The sequence below is a fragment of the Diadema antillarum genome, unplaced genomic scaffold (assembly GCF_040938485.1).
Source record: "Diadema antillarum isolate AM-2024a unplaced genomic scaffold, OU_Dant_1.0 seq00000946_RagTag, whole genome shotgun sequence".
Lineage (NCBI taxonomy): Eukaryota > Metazoa > Echinodermata > Echinoidea > Diadematoida > Diadematidae > Diadema > Diadema antillarum.
This window is the reverse complement of record NW_027271795.1, coordinates 787,501-808,025: the sequence shown is the minus strand read 5'-3', so window position 1 is coordinate 808,025 and position 20,525 is coordinate 787,501. Positions and strand designations below refer to the sequence as shown.

The 20,525-nt window shown below is 39.6% G+C and overlaps 1 protein-coding gene across 3 annotated transcripts in view; it reads left to right on the top strand.

The window, feature by feature from the left end:
• LOC139741706 (uncharacterized) overlaps positions 1-20,525 on the top strand; it is a 29,228-nt gene that overhangs the window by 7,836 nt on the left and 867 nt on the right. For all 3 annotated transcript variants that reach the window (XM_071652288.1, XM_071652290.1, XM_071652289.1), the window contains exons 2-3: positions 10,153-12,108; positions 12,892-20,525. The exon at positions 12,892-20,525 is cut by the window's right edge and continues 867 nt beyond it. In XM_071652288.1, the coding sequence (XP_071508389.1) occupies positions 10,238-12,108; positions 12,892-13,105 (2,085 nt within the window). In that variant the 5' untranslated portion in view covers positions 10,153-10,237 and the 3' untranslated portion in view covers positions 13,106-20,525. The remainder of the gene's footprint in view (positions 1-10,152; positions 12,109-12,891) is intronic.

The following is a 20,525-nucleotide window of genomic DNA, read 5'->3' as shown; positions in this document are numbered from 1 at the left end:
ATACACATAAACTTACACAAGATGTGGTATTGCACTTTAAAAAGTAAAAAAGGCAAGACCGACTTAATTGATTGATTGATTGATTGATTTTATATCTGCATTTCTCTTTCATAAAAGTAATAGTCATAATCACTCCAGACAAACATGAACAAATTCATAACCATGTGATCTCGTGAAATCTTGGCACTTTTGATCTTGCCAAGTGTGCGCTCGTAATTTCTGACCCGACAAGTCGGATAGCGACAAACAGATGCGGGAATCGCTACCTTATTTGGTATTTCTCCATCGGCCCGTGAATAATTCAGTACAATCAATACTAATTCATGCTGAATATACACGACTGGTTACGGTTTGTTATTTCCCCTTTGATTTTTCAAGGACAAGTGAATTCGCGCACTGTATTGCTATGTTTTCCTCTGATTTTTTCTTATCACCTATGTGCAATAGACCAGTTCTGTAATGTATTCAGATTTTATGTATGCTTTGTTCACAAAAGTTGCCCTTAACCACAAAGTTTGCCGGGACTAGCCCTACCTAGCAATAACTAAGTGATTTCCTGCCTATGGAACTTAATGGGAAGGAACACGTGAATGAAGTGCTTCGTTACTCAGCTGTAGGAAAAGAAACATTAATAAGTTGTACTAAAATACAGAAACGGTCTATTGCAAGATTATTACTCTCACTCATCAAGTAACTAAATGAGTAGGCATTACACAAACATAGGCATGTACAGACCAATGATCGGTTTGGGTACTTTGTGTGTGTGTGTGTGTGTGTGTGTGTGTGTGTGGTGATTTCTAACTGGGGGCTTCAAGTATGCCTACACTGTTAGAAAAAAATCAACAAGGTTGTTTAAAATTTTAAACAACCACAAGTTAACCGGTGAATCGCTCAACTGTTGTTTAAAAATTAAACAACACGTAGTTGTTTAAACTTTTAACCCTTTGTTGTTTAAAAATTCTAAACAACTGTTGTTTAAAAGAAATTTAAACAAATGGGTTGTTTAAAAAAGTTGTTTAAAAATTTAAACAACTGTTGTTTAAAAGTCATTTTATACAACTGGGTTGTTTAAAAAAAGTTGTTTAAAAGTCTAAACAACTGTTGTTTAAATGTAATTTTATACAACTGAGTTGTTTAAAAAAAGTTGTTTAAAACTCTAAACAACTGTTGTTTAAAAGTCAGTTTATACAACCGGGTTGTTTAAAAGTAATTCTATACAACTGGGTTGTTTAAAGCAAATATTAAATATTCATGTTTAGAATTTAAACAGTTCTTAATCCCATATTACTGTACAACTCACTTGTATATAAGCACAATAACACAAATATTTATTTTTTTGGCCAATTATATATTTCAGCACATTTTCACTGTCTATATTGCTGACATCGTATCATTAGAAAACCTTCAATCGGTCAATATGTCCATCGATGTGCAAACTTATTACAAATAACAAATTGAGCCAATCAAGAATTGTCTCATCCATTTTCAGAATATATACAGAGTAACAATTCTTCTTATACAGTTAACCTTTGATAAGTCGAAGTTCTCGAGAACCGAGAAAAATGTGTCGACTTGCGCGGATTTAGTAAAAATATGCAGTTTGACTGCAGAGGAAAAATCACGAGCTTTTGTTATGCTTGAGTTAAGTGATTTCCCAGCTGAATTGACCTCGACTCATCTAAAGATTAGTGTATTGTCAAATGTACATTTTGATTCCACTTACATACAAATGGGGCGCTTAACGCCGTAAAAATCACATTTCACAATATTTCAACTAAACTGCAATGACAAATTGAATTTGAAACATGCAATAATTAAAGAATTAATTATTATGCATAACATGGATGTGTTCAGCTTGAGATTATCTATACCTGTGCCACATTGAATATTTTGTTGCTTCATTTCTCATATTGTGTGGGTGCATGGGGACCATCAGCTGCCCTCAGATGGGTCCAAAAGGGCTAACTGAATGAACAGTACACAGAGAATGTAATTTTTCAGAATGCTTTTACAGTCCAATGCACACCTTACAGACACATTATCCAGTTTTATAGTGATCATACCCTGACAAGACAAGATAAATCTTGAATGAGTCTTATTTCCTGGAATAATTATCTGATTTTCTTAGAACCACTGACTTTGTTCTTGAAGTGTTTGTCACTATTACATGCGCTTGGAAATCTCATAAGCGAAGCATAAGGGAATGACCCTCTAAGGATTTGCTTTTCTGTCCCAACACTGTACTTTGTTGCCCCACTAAGAAAATATTACTGAAGGTATTGCACTACACAGCTTCTCTATTAACTAGATCATTTTTAACAATGTTCAATTTGATGTAACAACATTTTGAATCATTTCAGTTGCAATGCTTTTGGGGAACATCTGCAATAGTAAGTCAGGGGTTATTAGATTATATTTCCTTGACAGTACAATGATGACTGTAAATATACTGCAGATGGAGAAACCATTCACATTAAGAAATAAGTTTTATCTCTTGTGAAAATTCTACTCCATACCCATATTCAGCATATCTGAACAGACCAAATAACATATACAGTACATTGTAATTATAATGAAATTTACTCCTGTTTACTGGTGTAATTTGAGAAGTCATACCTGCTACCAACACATACAGTTGTTTTTTTTTTCATAACTGGGATGTGCCAAGTACAGCACATCTGTCCAGCAAAGATCATCTCTGTCACTCCTGTGATAGAGATGGCAGTAATGAAGATTACTCTATATACAATGAAATAAATTCATAATGGAAATATACATTCTACGAAACAGTTCATCTTGAATTTTATGAAGGCCACATTCAGTACAGAGTGTCACCTCCATTATGCTCAACAGATATGAGGTTTTAATTTCACAATTGCTATATTTCTGAAAATTGACTGTCATGCTTCAGTATAAACCTGTGAAGATCTTGCCCGATATTTCATTAAGTCACTACTATGCAAAATACCCTTTTTAATTCATTTCTAGCCCATCTTTATCACAAGTTTTCAAGGGCCAACATTACCCACTAATAGGACAATCTTCTCATGACCTTTGATCTTTCCATGTGACATGTATCCATTACTTATTGAGTTATAAACAAATAAAACATAGATGCCAAACCTTTGCTTTGACGAATGACCTAAAAGTCAACTTTGTCAATTAAACTTCTGATGACCATGAAAATCTCATTCTACGCATCTAATCTTCCTGATTTGAAGAGTTCAGGTATGTGCTGATCTCTCTCACAGAATTGGACGTCACTTTACCAGGCATTTTGTACACAACTGTCTCCACGAACTGCCAGGCAGCAAAACATTGAGCCTGGTACTCTACATCTAGGACATAATGCACTTTGAATGCACAGTCCACAGCCTTTGTCAAAGTTGGAAACAAGAATCCCTGTCTCTCTACAATAGGGAGTTTTCGCAAGCACAACGCGGCCGGGAGTTGAGCGTGTCGTGTGCGAAATTTGCTTCTGCACATGATCAAATCTGAGGAACGTCCCGTCCGGGGGAAAACGAGTACGGTACTTGGCCAAAATAGCGTTCGGTCCCAATGCTGGGCAGGAGTGAGCCAGCCAGTCAGCCAACCAATCAGCGATCTTGTCCCCACGCCTCCGTCCTGTACAGGAAAGCGAAACTGCATAGATATGGGGACGGGAGTCAGAGTACGGGGACTGTCACAAGTGATCGCTTCCTCGTATTCTCGGTCTTCGCGTCGTGTAGCGAAAACTTCCTAATGACAAAGGTTTGCAGTGGCTTCTTCCAGGATCCTCCCATCAGCAAGATGAAGGGCTGTGGTCTCTGCTTCCTGTCAATTTGTCCAATGTAGAAAGCCAGGTCTGTGCCCTCCTGTAAAATGAAATGGAAGTGGAAAAGAAACATGCATATACATCTCGATAAAATCTTGAAATAATCTACGCAGAAGTGTTGGGTTGAGGCATTGGTACATGTATAATGAAGTCCATCAGAACAGATATATTTCCCACACCTCTCCAGTGTTCAAGGTAGAGTTCATAATAAAGTGCCTGGCAAAATTCTGCAACATTTCATTTGCAAACATATACCCTAAATTAGGTATTTTATGTAGTATATAACATCCATGTATTACATTTTCTATTCTTGCAAGGGCTAACCATGACCTGGCTGAATGAATTTTCAACTGTGTGGCCTATGGGAACTTCTGAAAGGCAATTAATTTTATTGCTGGCAAGCCCAGGCAAAAAGTATTATCAAACAAAAACTACTTCTGAATTGCATTTCATTATTTTGGGTAAGTTACTCTTTCCAATACTAGTAGTATATCAATTGTGTCCACTTACATTGTAGGAACATTAAGGAGTATGCGAGGTCTTTTTTCTTTTTGGTATGGGGGGGGGGGGGGGAGACACCCTGTATCACATTGGATGTATATGAGTGGTATGTGATATATTTCCAGCATCTTGCTGAATATAATTATACCATAGGTCAAGTGCAATATTTATTAATGAATGGAATATTCCTTATTGGCGACATTTGGGACCAATTTTGCATTTCATGCGAATTTTTTCCCCTTTTTATCAAAATGAAAAGGACATATTGATATTGGACAAGTGTGTGATTGAGCAGTCAGGCACAAAATAAAGTAAATATGTATGTTGACTATGTAATATAAGATTTTTTTTTCATTAAAAAAATTATTGTGATTCACAGCATACATTAGCAACATAGTAAATTTGCATAAATATGTAGAATCCATGGACTAAACTAACAAATGAAACAGCATAAACTGGGAATTTCTGTAACTATGGACCACAGCTTGATGATTTCTATATTTTGTATTGCAATGTCAAAGTCCATCTCATCATTTTAATAAGAGGGCAACACATCACTTGTTTTAGAAGATTAGCCTCCGAACAGTTAGGTACTTACAGGTTGAAAGTCGTAGAATAACTCCAACTCCTGAAAGGAGCACTTGCCCCACACCCTCGCAGTCCAGCCTCGGCAAACTAGCGGCAGCATGCTGAATGCAAGCGTCTCTTTTTCCTCTGTGGAGCAAAATGTATGGCACAGGGGGAGTATTTTGAATGATAAGTACAAATATACCCTTTAAAAATATTAACACAATCAAGGCTGATAAAGAGAAATGCTGACAAGTATCAGCTCATATTCAGATGCTAGCTATGTACTTACATTGTACTTGATTGCAACCAGGATTACTAACTGTGTGTGTGTGGGGGGGGGGGGGGGGGCTGTTTTAAAGTTGTTTGGAGGGTATTGTAGAAAATACTACACATTTTGAATGAGGGACTGATTCTGGCAACGGCATTTACTACCAAGACGGGCAAGTAATTGTGGATGAGTAGAGCCAAACTTGTAAGGCCAAGCATTAGAATTATAATGCTGTAATAATCATCATGCTATTCTACAAAGCAGCAATCAGAGTTACCATGAACTTGGATGAAAGAAAGTTGAATGGTGTTGACAGCCAGTGCCTTAATAAGAATAATCTTGCACTACTGTTAAGTGCTTACCAAAGACTATTGCAATATGAATGACATTTGGGCTTTTGCAGGAGGTTCATGTCATATTCTGGCATTGCATAAAGCAAGATTAGTTAATATGCATATATCTTAATTAGATTAGCAAGAGCAAGGGATGTTCAAGGTCCAGTGATTTTTATTCCAAGTAGTAGGAAAAAGAATGCAAAAACTTTAATAGTTCATAAAAGACTTCTCTGTTAATGTTATCCTACAATGACAAAAGCTTGATTATCATGTGAGTTGATCAGGCAGTGGAGAAGAAAAGGGGAATGGTAGATGAAGGAGGCAAGGACAAACCGTCTAGAAGTTTCAGTGTACATGAACTGTGTGGCCGTGAGGTGCTATAATGTGAGAGAGGGGCAGGAGAAAGCCTCTCCCAAATAATTGTCCAAGCTGTAGTTACAGTCATTAAAGCTGCACTACCGCATGTGATACAAGCTAGGAGCGAAAGAAGCTTGTATGAGCACAATTAAAGATGTTCTGAATCCACATGTCATCTCTTGAGGATTCAGTTCCAGCAGGACGAGGTCCAACATGAGCTAAGGAGGGACAATCTCTGCCTGACTGGCCTGCCAGAGGGGGCTGAGGAGACAGAGGAAGAGCTTACTGAGGGCGAGTCAAATGTTGCGAAGGAAGTTGGCTTAGACATTTGGAAAGAGGACATCTCATCTTCATGATCTTGTCATCATCTTGGGGAAAAGGCAAGAAGGAAAGAGCAGGCAGTCCACTTTATTGCAAACAAAAGGAACAAACTGTATTCTGGGCATTCTAGTCTGAAAGGAAAAGAGAACATGAAAAGTGTGTACATCAATGAAGATCTAAAGGCATGCAATATGTCACTCGATCAGTGCATGATAAATGCCAAGGAAGCTCATGATGTCGAATCGGCAACAAAACCAAATACGGGAACATGACATGCAAGTTGAATGATGGACAAAGCAGAGTCATCAAGAGCCCGGATGATCTCTTTGATATTGTCTTTGAAATTACAGATCCACTTCAGTTTTTGCAGGTTTTTGCGAAAGTCTTAGAAATCAATTAACAAGCATTGAATGAATTTCTCAGTCTAACAATTTTTTTTATAGTCATGTACATACTGTAAGTATTTTGTTAATGTTGTTAATAAATTCACCTCAACTCAAATGCAAAAAAGGAAAGGGTGGTACTGGGGCTGTAGATTAAAATCTCTACACAGAGCAATACTATTTAAAATGTACCTTGGGAAAGGCCATCGGTGTCACCCGAGTGACGAATAAGCAGCGTTTGCTACGATGGACATCTTGATTCCCCATACTAGAGTACTTTGTCAGCATACATGGCCATGCTGCAAACATCCTGTCTTCAGCCATGATCTCCTGGCTGAAGTCTTGCTTGATCTGTACAAATTAGGGAACAAGATTGCATTTGTAATCATATTAAGGGTGGCCCAGAAAGAATGCTATAAACCAAATGGAAAAAAAATGTAATACTCAAGTAATAACAAAAACATAAATGATGGAGTGAATTATGCATGATCATTAGCTTCTGCAAAAATGTTCATTCTATAAACATTTTTCTCACAAGTTTGTGTGAATTTGCACGATGTGCTTCGTTTGGCATGGAAATCTTGACAGACTGAGAAGAAAGCTCCTAATCTTTGCATAGAAACTTATTCGAAAGTGACAAAAGTGCCAAAAATTGGTTCCAAACCACCTACCTACACGAAACAAATAGAACTCTACTAAGGTGGTACATGTATATTATTACTACAGGCATTAAGTTTACATGTGGTGCATAGACTATATTGTGCGTTAAAAACACCACAATCTGTTTTCTGTCTTTATCTTCATTTTCTATAGGGGTTCTAGGCCTTTTTTTTCTACTGGAAGCTTACGTAGACCTTAATTCATCGAGCATCATTGATGGCAATGATGCTCAGTAAAGAATGAATTGCTCCAGCAAAAGTAGCAGAACTTAACTTGCACTTTACTATTGGATTTTAGGGGGTTCGTTATGTTTACAGTAGATTTTGGTTGTCCGGTTGGACCTACTACTCATCGACCGCCTAATGTTCATTTGCTTGATAAGAATATTGAACACTGAAATTCATGCAAAAAACTTGACCTACGTGATTGAGAAAATCCAGAGCTAGGCTATCAAATGCCTTTGTTCCCTTTTCGATTCGAAGTTTCAGTGCAAAAATATCGCCATCGAACTTACGTGGCCTCGTTTCAGCTCCCCGCAGTAACGCTCCTTGAGATCGACCGCTGTTTTTGCATTGACAATGCACGCAAACCGAGTTGTATTGAACACCGTGTTGTACGAAGCTTTTTAGAAACTTCCATAGACATTACATTACGATTCGGTGAAAATATTCATTCGAAATTTTGTCCTTGATTAAAACCATAACTTTGTTAATGAACGGTGAATTTTCGCGTTTTCCCACACCATCCTCATCAACAGTCAAAGCCAATCCATTGTTATGTGCTTTGCGTGCAGTGAAGTGCGTACTAGTACTACTCTGTATGCGTTCAGTGCGCCAATTAATACACGGTCGGTTTATTACAAGAGGGTGGTCGATGTAGTAGGGCTATCATACAGCCGACCATGGCGTAAAAGTTCTAAATTATGAGGTAGGAAATGATCGAGACAGGTCATTGTGTAATTGAACTTAGTTAGCACTAGCACTAGCAGTCTAAAATATAGGCCCGGGCCTAGCCCTTGACTAGGCCCTAGCATTACCTAGCTAGGCCCTAACCGTCACGTTAGACCCTATGCCTAACTACAATAACTTGGGCATGCCCTAACTTGTTAGATATCTACATCATCGAACTCGGACACTGCGCCTATACTTGTGCATGATGTGATACGGTTGCCTGTTACAACTTAGAATACTGTAGATCTACAACGAGGATCTTATAGGCTACTGTACTGTGTCAACAATGGGAATATTCCGTACGCTGATTTATATGATTAGTTTTTTAAAAGAAATTCGTATTTTATGTGAAGTTTTGAAAATGTATGTAAGGATTGAATTATGCAAGTGTTTATACAAGCACGAGTTGGTTGAAAAACATAATGTACGTACCGGTACAGACGACCTAACTTAACGTTAAACGTTAACAGTTAACATTAACAGTTTGTTAGATCTATTACGTTACATGCATGAAGGCGAGACGTAGCGCAGCCCGGCCAAGAACCCAAAGCGTGAGCCGTGACTAGCTTCATACATCATGCAAATTACAGATGGGCATGAAGCGATGTAACTATATCAGTTAAATAAATAAATACCTTGGAATGACTGGCAAAGTTCTTCTATAGCTAGACCCCATTTGCTGAGAATGTTCGTGACTCCATATAGCTGCATTGCAGTCATCGTCACCGCCGTCCATCATGATGAATAGCCGCGCTACTGTATAGTTATACGTACATAAACGTGTGATGTACGTGTATGTGTGTGTGTGGCGCGGTGGCCGCCCGGCGGCGATCGATTGCGACGAAGGATACATGCAGGCCCGCTGATTGGCTCATGACTATCACATGACTTTTGCCCATCAATACTAAACAACCGTTGTTTAATTGTTTGGACAATCATTCCGAATTGTTTTTAAACAACCGCTGTTTAAGGCAATCAAGCTCCAATTTTCTATATTTAAACAACATTGTGTAGAATTTTAAACAACAATATTTTAAACAACGAAATTTTACACAGCGTTCTAACAGTGTAACAAAAATAATCTATGCACTGACGTAGCAACGCACAGGGAGTCTGGCCCATTGCATAACCCATTGAAAGTACTTATGTTCTTCTTTGGAAGCCTCCCAGTTATGGCCGCCATAATTAGTTACAGCGCTCTGTTCGTAAGTCGGATTCGTTGGGATAGCTGAAAAATGGTTCACGTAATTCATTTGTGATTTTGATTATCTATTTCTATTGGCAAATATTGCTCTATTTACAAGAGATTACTTATAAGCATGTGGAATTAGGCTAAAAAGGCAAAACCGACAGAACATAGTCCTAACAAAAACAAACAAACAAACAAACAAACAATAAACAAAGTCATACCAATGATTGCCTAAGATTAAAAACGAGTAGACTTTACACATACACAGATTAATGTGTAGCGGTAAGACAGTTTAAGTTTCAGAGTTTGACTAGATTCATTCCAAAATGAATGTTGTCCTGAGCAGTGGGTTTTATATGATGTCAGACAAATGAATATTTTGAGTTTGTTTACGAAACTTAGAAATATTGCTAACTTTCCTATATTTGCTTTTTTCCCCCACTTGCTTTTTTTGCCATCAGGTAAAAAAAAAGAGAAGAGTTATACAATGGATGGCACATTATTATAATCTAACGACCATCCATTGTACTATTCTCTTTTTCATTATCATTATCATTCACTGTGATTCTGTTAAGTCCGTGCATTTGTAATCACGCCATTTCTGTGAACTACTTGTGTCAGATTCTCAATTTCTAACCAAAAAAGAGCAAATCAATGGATGCACGAACTCCCACATGGTGCCAACGTAAGTTATATGGACGTTACTGTTGCATTTCATCAAAGTGTTGTTGCAACATTGGCTTGCACGTTACATAAGTCGTCTGCCCTGATGATTTCATCCCACTTTATTTCATCTCATTTCAGAACATGATAGTCTGCTATCTGCTAGTTGACCTCCGACTCTCGTGATATTCGTCAGGGGATCTATCCCGGACAGACTGCTGAAAGCATGGCAGACTCAAAGCTCATCGCAGCCATTGGGGGAGAGCTGGAGTGCCCCGTCTGTTCCGAGTACTTCGCAGATGCGCGTTTCTTGTCCTGTATGCACTCCTTCTGCCTCCAATGTCTAGCGAAGTGCGAGAAGAGGTACGGCCGTGGCGGGAGAAAGTCCATGGCCTGCCCGCTTTGTCGGCAAGAAACCCATCTTGGCAAAGCAGGCGTTGCGTCGTTAATGATTGATTACACCAGCAACAAGTTGGCGGCGCGTCTTCTAGAGATCATCGACCAGCGGAAAACGTCTGCAGGTTCATCGGGAGGCAACACGATGACCTGTCAGTCATGTCACGAGGATGGAGCGGTCACCGCCTTGTGCCTCTCGTGTAACAATTTCATCTGTGCAGTGTGCCAGTCCATTCACGCCAAGAGAATGTGCACTCACGAAGTGGTCTCATTGAAAGATTTACATAAGGGAAAAGTGTCAATCGTCCGCAAAAAGACTACTCACACATGCAGCGCGCACGGAGAGAGTGCAGAATACTTCTGCCACACATGCAAATGTTACGTTTGCGGAATGTGTCGCCAGTCCGGCCATATCCTGCACTCTTTCAGCCATCTTCACCACGGATCTTCTGCGGAGACATCCGACACAAACAAGAAGCGAGACGAAATCAAGCAGGCTGTTCGGCGTCTCGATACGACCCTCGGTGAAGTGGACACCAAAAAACGCAAGGTGAAGCGTCTTCGAACGTCCATCAAGCGGAGATACGGCACGCTGAGAGACGTACTCAAGAGCAAACATGATTTGCGTCTCGCGGTGATAACCAGAACCATGAAAGAGAGCTTTAACGAGATGTTACAGCAGTTGAATAAAGACGAAGAAACTGTATTAGCCAAGACAGTGTCCATCGATGAGGACTTGGGACATACGGAGTCACGCGCAAGAGAGGCGAAAAGAATAGGCAATAATGCTCTGGAAGACGGTCAGCACGCGGAAGTGGCTTTCGTGCGTGACTACCTTACGACGATTGTAGCCACCTTTAGTGAGAGCAACTCCTTGGACCTCTCATTAGCGAACACAGCAAAGTTCTCCAAAGAGATTGACGTTCACTTTGACGAACACAACGAGCTAGAATCGCTGGTCTCCTTAGGCCACATCTCCTATCCAGAGGTGTGGCAGGTAATGAGTACGTGTAAGCTACCCTGTTCTCCGGCGGACGTCAGGTCTATGCATTTCGATCCCGCTACGGAGAGTTTCATGGTAGCAGACACCGAGGCCGTCTACTGCGTCGATACTTCCGGGAACGTCAGTTCCGCACCCTGGCTCTCCGTAGAGCAAGCACAGCTTCAAGACATGGCGGTAAACTCAGACGGATCTACTGTCTACCTGCTGTATAATGATAGCCGTATTATTGTCTACGAGAAGGGCGACCCACTCTGGCACAATCGAATCATGAATTTACCAGGAAACCATTTTGAATTTGGTTTCCTAATATCTTGTCTAGCCGTGAAAGGCGATGGCCAGGTGTGGGTCGGAGACCAATTTAGGAGAACCGTCTCTGAGCTGTCAGTCCCACCCGTCGATGTGGTTAACGATATCTCCCCGCTGCAGATGGTGTTTGCCAACGGAGGTGAACACCTCGTCGTGGTAAGTCGAAGCATCGGGAATGTGGACGACAATGGCGCTGATGCATGGAACAGGGCCGGCGTGGTCGTGAAGATCCTCGATACGACGGACGACAAGAACGAAGATGCAATTCGCCAAAACAACTGGCAGGCCGCAGCCGTGGCCACTAAACATGACACGAGTGGACAGTTTTTCGCACTGGGGATTTACGTCCTTGAGGATGGGAAGCAGATGGCATCACTGGCCGTATATGACAGGTATTTCTTGTTTTCAGATTATTAAAGTTCGCCGCCACTCCGTTGCAGAGCATGAAGATGTTTGATGGTCGTGACTTCAGGAATAATGAAATGAATAAAATATGTTTTTGGTCGGTATTTAGCCATAAATTGTCCACGAGGAGACTACAAAATGCAAGCTTGGTCTTTCAGTACGTCTCCCCCATTTCCTGCCACTTTAATTTTAATTCAGTTTATATCATCTGAAAGTGATGCGTAGTATTATTCATTTCACGTAGTTTTCTTCGTTACTACATTGTATTGATATTGTGTTATTTTATGTATGTAAATGTTTTGCGTAGTTGGGAATGATATGAAACGAAACGAAATAAATGAAATAAAAGTAGATGTCAACATGAATGTGATTACAATACCAATCTCTGTAGTGAATACTGGTAGATACACTAAGATACATAATTACGTAAGCATATATAATTATGCATGTTCCAGCAAATAAGCATGAAATCAATTCTTTTCCATATTATTACACTCTTAAAACATCCGAGTCAGAACTGACCCGCAACTGGGTCCGTTGGGGTCACACACCGTTCCGGGTCAAAAATGACTTGGAATTTGGTCATGAAGACCCCGAATGGGGTCACCCTTAACCAATTCATGACTCTGAACGGGTCATATCTGACCCCATTCCTTGTCATTTCTGACCCGGAACGGTGTGTGACCCCAACGGACCCAGTTCCAGGTCAGTTCTGACTCGGATGTTTTAAGAGTGTAAGATAAATTCTTTCTTTGCCTACACCCGTCTAGATTTGGTGAAGAGAAAGAAGTAGTTTTCAAAGACTTCGACCTCCCGGTAGATCTGAACACTGGAGGGCGACCTCTTGTGGCAGCTGCTACTAGCAACACCAAAGTAGCAATATGCACCGGCAATACCGTCATTTTGCTACAGAAAGCGAGTTTTCATGACGGCAACAATACGTCGTCATCCGGAGCTCCTGAACAGTCAGATGCCACTGAGTAAAGAGATGACGATTGAACCTTTCACTGTAGACCATGACGCAGATAATCTGTTCAGCATTACTCAATCGTGATGATTTCCTGCGGACATTTTCTCTGTCATCCAGTGACAAAGGATAATAAAGCGCAACCCTCCCCACCCTCACCCCCATAAAAACAACAAACCAAAATGATGAAAAATTTGAATGCTAGTGTTGAATATTTGTCTATTTTGCCTTTTTCTCGGTTTTTTTATCTCAAAGTCTCAATGTGTATTCTATTATCAATACAATCCTACGGTGTATTGTCGTCATAAGGATATGAACGATAGGGAACGGGGAAAGTGAAGTGCTAGTCTGAGTACACATGATGAATAACAGCAAGTCGCAATTTTACATGATTAATTGTTGTGTTTTTGTTGGTCTTTCTTCTCAAAAAGTCGAGTCCATCATTTTGTGCAATAGTGACTTGATACATCCTGTATGGGAAAACTTGTCAAAATGAAGTTTCATTAAGTCTACTAGTAAAATGTGATCCCGGGAATGTGACATGTAGTACCTGACAATTACATTTGGTTCTACTAGAACATTTGTTTTTACGTTGGCTTTTTTTTTTTTTTTTTTTTTTTTTTAGAATAGAATAGGATAAAATTAGAACCTCATGCTGAGGGAGAAGGCTTAAGTTAGTCTGTTTTGCTGAGTCCATTATTATGCGAGTTATACGTCATACGAAAATTTACATGAGTCGTTATTCAAATTTTACTTCCTGTTTAGACTTTAAATGGTATTGACAGTTATAGTTTCCCTTGTTGCGTCATTAACTATTACTTTCCGTCTGAACGATCGCATCAGGACCGCATGAAAGGACTCAAGTATGTAATATCTGTTGTTGTTTTCTTTATCCAATTTAGCTTCCTTGTAAATACTAGCCGCCGTGAACATGCAGATTACATGAGATGGATACTGAAATTAATGCCATTTTCGGTATCCTACTACAAATTGTATTGATCAACATTCATATCATAGGTTGTCGAACATCTGTATAATGTGATTACTTTAGTTACATGAAAGTTACATGATGCTCGCAAGCAGACCAAATTCGTTCGGACACAATCATATCGGTGTGAGCTGCTTACTCAACTTTTTTTTTTTGGACAGACCTTACCCCGACAATGTCGGCATAACATCTAGAGAATAAAATTCATCACCTCTATCTAGCAATAGGACCGCAGGAGAGAGCGAGGGGTACCGTCTGAACAGACACACATGAAAAAGTTTCTCCGGGTAGGTTTCCATAACAACGTACCCATTCAAGGGGTGTGCATGGTTACAATCCATGCCCGTGACCGGTGCGGGGTGCGTCATTCGGTCTGGACTCATGCATATGCGTGTTGAGTGTATCATCGGAATGTTATCACAAGAGCGTCTTAACAAAAGGATTGTCGCGGTAATGTCGGGATAATGTCAGGGTAATGTCGGGGTAATGCAGGGGGAAATTTACCCTTCCTGGCCAGGGTAGAATTTATCAAAAGTTACAGCGACACCGTCCGAACAACATTTTGTGTGGACCGTACGGGCAGAGTAAAAAAAAATAATGATAATAATGATAAAAAATAAATGGATAAAAATGCCCGGACGTTGTTGCGGTAACTCTGATTTGGAAGGTTCTGTCAAAACGGGGATTTAATGTGAATACTCTAAACTAGTAAGGACATAGCAGCAAACATCGGATGATTGTAGCGGTGAGTCTCGGGCAAGTTATATGTAATAGCAAAACATACCAGCTCAGAGCTGCCAATTTGATGTGTGGGCAGCATGCTTGATAGTAATATGTAATTTTATCATTCTTACGTTTTTCTGTCTTCAACATATCATGTATGTTTATGTTTTATAGTGTAGAAGTCTGTAAAGTTCCTATGCCTGCATTATTTAAATGGCTAGATCCGCCACAGAGTGCGACATTCAGAGTGGACCTATCAAGCGGGTACCAAATTTCCTAACTGCACCTCAGGAAAATAATCTTTAGTCAAAACGTGATAATTGTGTGGTGGGGATATGCACCACTGGAAGACGAAGAAAAAAGAAGAAGAAGAAGAAGAAGAAGAATAGAAGAAACGACGTTGTGTAATCAATTTCGCCCTCTGTTATCTTCTTTTTTTCTCCTCATGTGATGTCTAATGATTACTTATACCATGTAAATTACCAAAAAGTAGGAAAAAGTTTGACCCAATTCCCTTGTTACGTAATGGATTACACATAGAATCGATTTTTTGCATAGATTCAAAGATGATGATTTACATGTACCTGCATTGACACATTATTTGAAACAGAATGCAAGATACAACGTTTAAAGAAACATATTATTGGAAACTACAGCATTAACTAACGCGCTTTGTGATATCGGATATCTCTATTGTAATCTTTGATCAAAACAATTAGAATAGTATGGTTCCTCCGGTAACATGTACAATAAAGTGGCCGTTACCCCTTTATAGACGGAGTTACTATATAGCATTGCGATTAAGCCGGAGAAAAACGAAAAAGTGCATTTCACAGATAGTTTGACCCTTTCTCCGATATTCAATGGTTATACAGTCGTAATGTGATTTCAAAGTCAAATCATTTGTGCCTTGTTTTGGCATGATACCATGGTGTTTTCAGTTGACCTATCATGTCTTTCATCTTGAACACGTAACTTCGTTTAAATTTCAAGATCGAGTTTTCTCCAATCTTGATCTGGAGCCCAAACGTGTGTGTGTGTGGTGTGTGTGTGTGTGTGTTCATTCTTAAATGCAGCAGGTTTTGTATGATAAAAAAGTTATGACAAATACAGAAAAGTGTGGAGTTGTGAGAAAGTGAATGACATCACAATCCATAATAATAATTAGCGTTCTTCCACTTTATATGACGATTTACGGGCATCTGAACTTGCGCATATTCCACTGAAAATAGATGATAGTATTGGCTGAAATTGAAATCAACCCAGCATGTGCAGTAGCATGTTAGCAGAGCAATGCAGGTATATCCAATGAATTTCCCAAAATGCAGCATTACACACGACAAACAGATAGGACTGAAGACAAGGGGAATTCGTAACACAGCTGCAAAAGCGACAGAAGAGCAAAGATACGATCTACTCGATTTTTCTCGAAGAGCTTTGGAAAGCAAAATATGTTAGCCAAATTTAGTGATATTGAATGTGAACGTAATTTTCTGCCGCACTGCACTTTACATCGCAAATGTGTTTGCGATCAAAATGAAAATACATTGTAATTTCATATTCGTTTCTTTTTATGCCATGGAGTTTATGTATTAGCTTTTTGGGAAATCCATTCATATACATGTATCCTGTTGCTGTAATATCCGTTTTTGTCTTGTTATTCATCGGTTATGTATTTGTCTATGTTACTTATACGCATCATAATACATAATTGAATCAAGCATACTTTACTCGGAAGAAAATCGTTTATTGGCCAGGTGACAATATGTACAAAATACTAAAAGCATGGGTCTGCACTGGATACTATAATTCAGATCAGTGAAATGGCATGAACCAATTCAAAATGTGGGAAAGTACATAACAGAAGGTAAATGGTATGTTTCACGACGTAACAATTGGCGCGGTGACGTCATAATTGCTATTCTTCGTATTTTAAAGCGTTCCGTTCGTATAACTATCAAGTAGTGTTTGCGAGTCTCTGCTCTACTTTTACCTGTTAGATATGGGGCTGAAATTGTGTGATGTCTTTTTCGCAAAAATGACTTGTTGGTCTGTTTTGTTATCGTGAAAGCCATCCTCTTTGCCATTGCCCTTCTGCATTATTGCTGGAGCAGAGAGGTGACACCCTACCTCCCTGGTTGGAGGCAGAAATGGTCCCGGTTGATGTGAAAAGGGTATAAGAGTGTGAAAATGTGTTTGTGTGTGTGTGTGTCAGTGTCTGTGTGAGGATGCGCGCTCTCGAAAGAGGAAAAATATAGCAGGGACAGCAGTAACGGTGAATAGTATATTGAAACGGGTTCTTGTGCATTGTAATTAAAGTAAGAGTATCACAATATAGCTTCCATGTTACAATGTATTCCAGGCAGCAGTCCTTGTAAGAGACCTAATTATGATTTTAAAAACTTACTTTTCTATGTACAGTGGATTCCCGTTACAACGAAGTCCTTGGTACCGACAGGTTTCTTTCGTTACATCGAAATTTCGTTATAATCGAACAAATAGACAATAAAGAACATCGAGTGGATAATGTTGCGGCCTTAATTTCTACTTCGTTGTAACCGGAATTTCGTCATAACCGTGTTCGTTATAACGGGAATGCACTGCATAATCACACAGTCAGTCTTTATACTGTAGTGTCGACACTAGTTTGCTATACGCTGCTGTCGTATTCTGAACATTATTTATTCATGCTTGCATTTTGAGCGGTGCTGCGTTTTGATAAACTTTGGCAACTGATATCTTACTAGTACTTCATCTTTTGCTATATACACCTGTATATGGATTGTATATAATTATACATTTTTTTTTCACATTCAAAGATCAATGAGTAAATTTTGTTAAGGTGTAAAGTCAATGTGATGTTTGTGGGTTTTTTTTTTTTTGTATGGCCAACACTTCGAGAGAGTAAATTGTCGATGCTTGAAGATAGGCATAAGATTATTCCAGATGATGCATCCTATAGTACATATTCGCCCACTTAGAAGTACATATATCTATGTTCTGTCAAAGTTGTTTTGTTAGACCGCGTGACGATTTTTGTTTTTTATTTGAACAATACATTTTCGACATTTCTTACACTGCTATGTGGTAGCGCGTATGATGTTTCATTTTTTTGTGACAGTGAGTGTATGCTTGTTGTTTCCGTAACATTCCTTGCGTTACTCGTTTGGTATCATCGCCGATGGATGGTTGTGGGAGACTTTCCCTTTACGTCATTGTGAGGTTGTGCCTTTCTATTTTTTTATTTCGTTCATCTCGTGTATTTGTTTGTTGTTGTTTTAATTCATATAACTGTACCTCGATCGTCTTTTGGGAACGTCAGAAATTAGCAGCACGCAGTGCGAATTATTATCAACCACAGGTGACGGGCCTATGATTCACAGTATGCGCGTTATTTCCTTTACCGCGTTCCCGCTATGTCATAAGCCAACCCATATACAATCATCTGATGATGACACCCACTCGGGGTGGGAAATAAACTGCGATCCTTGTCGGTGCACGAACGCGCCCATTCATGCGCGGAAATTGATCGTTGTTTTTAGGTCACGTCAATCCCAAGTCACAGCGGAATCCCGAACTCTGAGTTTATTCACCTTCCCGTCAAAAGTGACACCTACGAGAATAGATAAATGTCATTGCTGCGTCAAGTTTACATCGGTGTCTTGATGCTTGTTTTGATTAGTGTGCAGAACCGTCCTTGTCATAGAAATAACATTGTCATTTCTTCTTGTTCTCACTCAGGACTTTCATAATATTTGTAACTTATTTTTCAGCTATGTAAAGACGCGCAATGATAAAAGAGTGATCAGTTTATCTCTTTCAAAGTATCGCAAATCTTTTTGAAAACCGTAAAACATTGTATTCCATCTCGCTGAATGTTTTTACCTTAGAAAAGCTGTGATTAAAATAGAATACACCTCGCATCAACTCAGTCCAGAACAAATCGAAATGGAAGTAACCAGCCTAGTAGTGTGACATTTTAGTCATTGAATTATGATCTTACTGCAGCTCCAGCTGACCAGTTTGCTCCACCTCTTTCTGTATGGATATCTATATTATTCTGCTTCTTGCTCCCTTCATCCGTGGTTATAAATTGCCTTAATCTGGCTCTCCTGTTGCCGAAGAATGTCATACTTGTTGTTTAAGTGATTAGGCGGTAGATATACCTTTATATGCCGAAAAACATTTAGTGCTCCTCCTGAGAAATTGATTTGATATTGCGTATTCCAGGTGCAAGATTAAGTGCCCCAACTGTTTAAATTGGCCGTGGAGCTGTATAAACCCCAACCCCGACGTTCGGCTGTGCACCAATTTGCGAGGCTATCTCAGAAATGCAGAGCGTGTAGCCCGCGAAGTCGATTGTTCATCGGCATCAATAGGAGTATACACGCGCTGAACAGGGCACTACGATTAAAATTCTTGGAGAAGAGTATAAGAAGAGCAAATCCTCCCCTTCAGCTGGCCCGTATAAGAACAGTAGAAACGACCTAGTTCCTAATGAACTCTACTTTGGATAACAGCCTTCTTTCCAATTTGTGACTGGCACTGGCTCTACCGGCATGACCGCGCAAAAAGATTGCGGACCGAAAAGCAAGCAATCCACGATTGATTTTTCGCGCTGATTCCTAGCCTTCGCCTTTGACACATAGCACACGATCCTTTTCCACATTGCCAGCATTTTCGCAGTGGAGGTGCAGATGGACCGGCCCCGGCCAAGGAAAATAGTCCAACAAACTGATGGAACTCATTAGCTGTTGATTGTAGCAGCATTGGCAAGCACATGGTCTTCTATGAAGCTTGGACGTGTTTGACGTCATCGTGTGACTGTCAATCAGAAAGTGGTAATTTCTTCTCATAGATAACGGGAAGCTTGCACGACAAAAGAGTACATGCATCTGGCTGTCTGGAGATTCGTTTTCGACACGCACACACACACACACACACACACACACATACACACAGGTACAGTCACATCATTTTACACAATCGGTCATGATACACATGCACACATATCCAATCACACACGTGCACACACAGACAAACAGTGAACATCGATTGATCCCGTTTTATTACTTTCCGTTTTAAGAGATAAGGAGTACGTGGCCCTTCTACTGTGCCGCAAGCAGGTAGAATACCTCAAAATATAGCTTTACACGTATAAAATTTCATTAATTCATTCGTGATTTCTATACATACAATCGCATGCCTAATCGCTGTACACAAACAAAATGTATATAGGTACATTAGCCGACACCCATCAAATAGCCCACGAAGAAACCGTCATCGAAAACAATACTTGATTGAGACAAACAGTGTATATTTTTCTTGTCACATTACAATATATGCTGGCATAAAGATAGACCCATCATTGATAATTACGGTCTTGTTTTATAGCACAATATTGCTCGTGGAAAAAGAAAAAGAAAGCGTCGCAGAAACTGAAATAGCATACAGTACACCCCCGCTATAGCTAACAAGGTTATATAACAAAATTCTTGTTCTAACGAAGTCAAAATTCAGGTAGCAACATTTTCCGCTCTATGCTTTTTTATTGTTAATTTGTTCAGTTATAACGAAATTTCGATACAATGAAAGAAAACTACCGGTCCCGAGGACTTCGTTATAAAAGGAGCCCACTGTATCAGAAAGTGTCTGATTGTATAAAGAGTATAATGTTAGATTCAGTACTGGAGATGTTCATTAAAGAGAACCACTTCAAAATACCC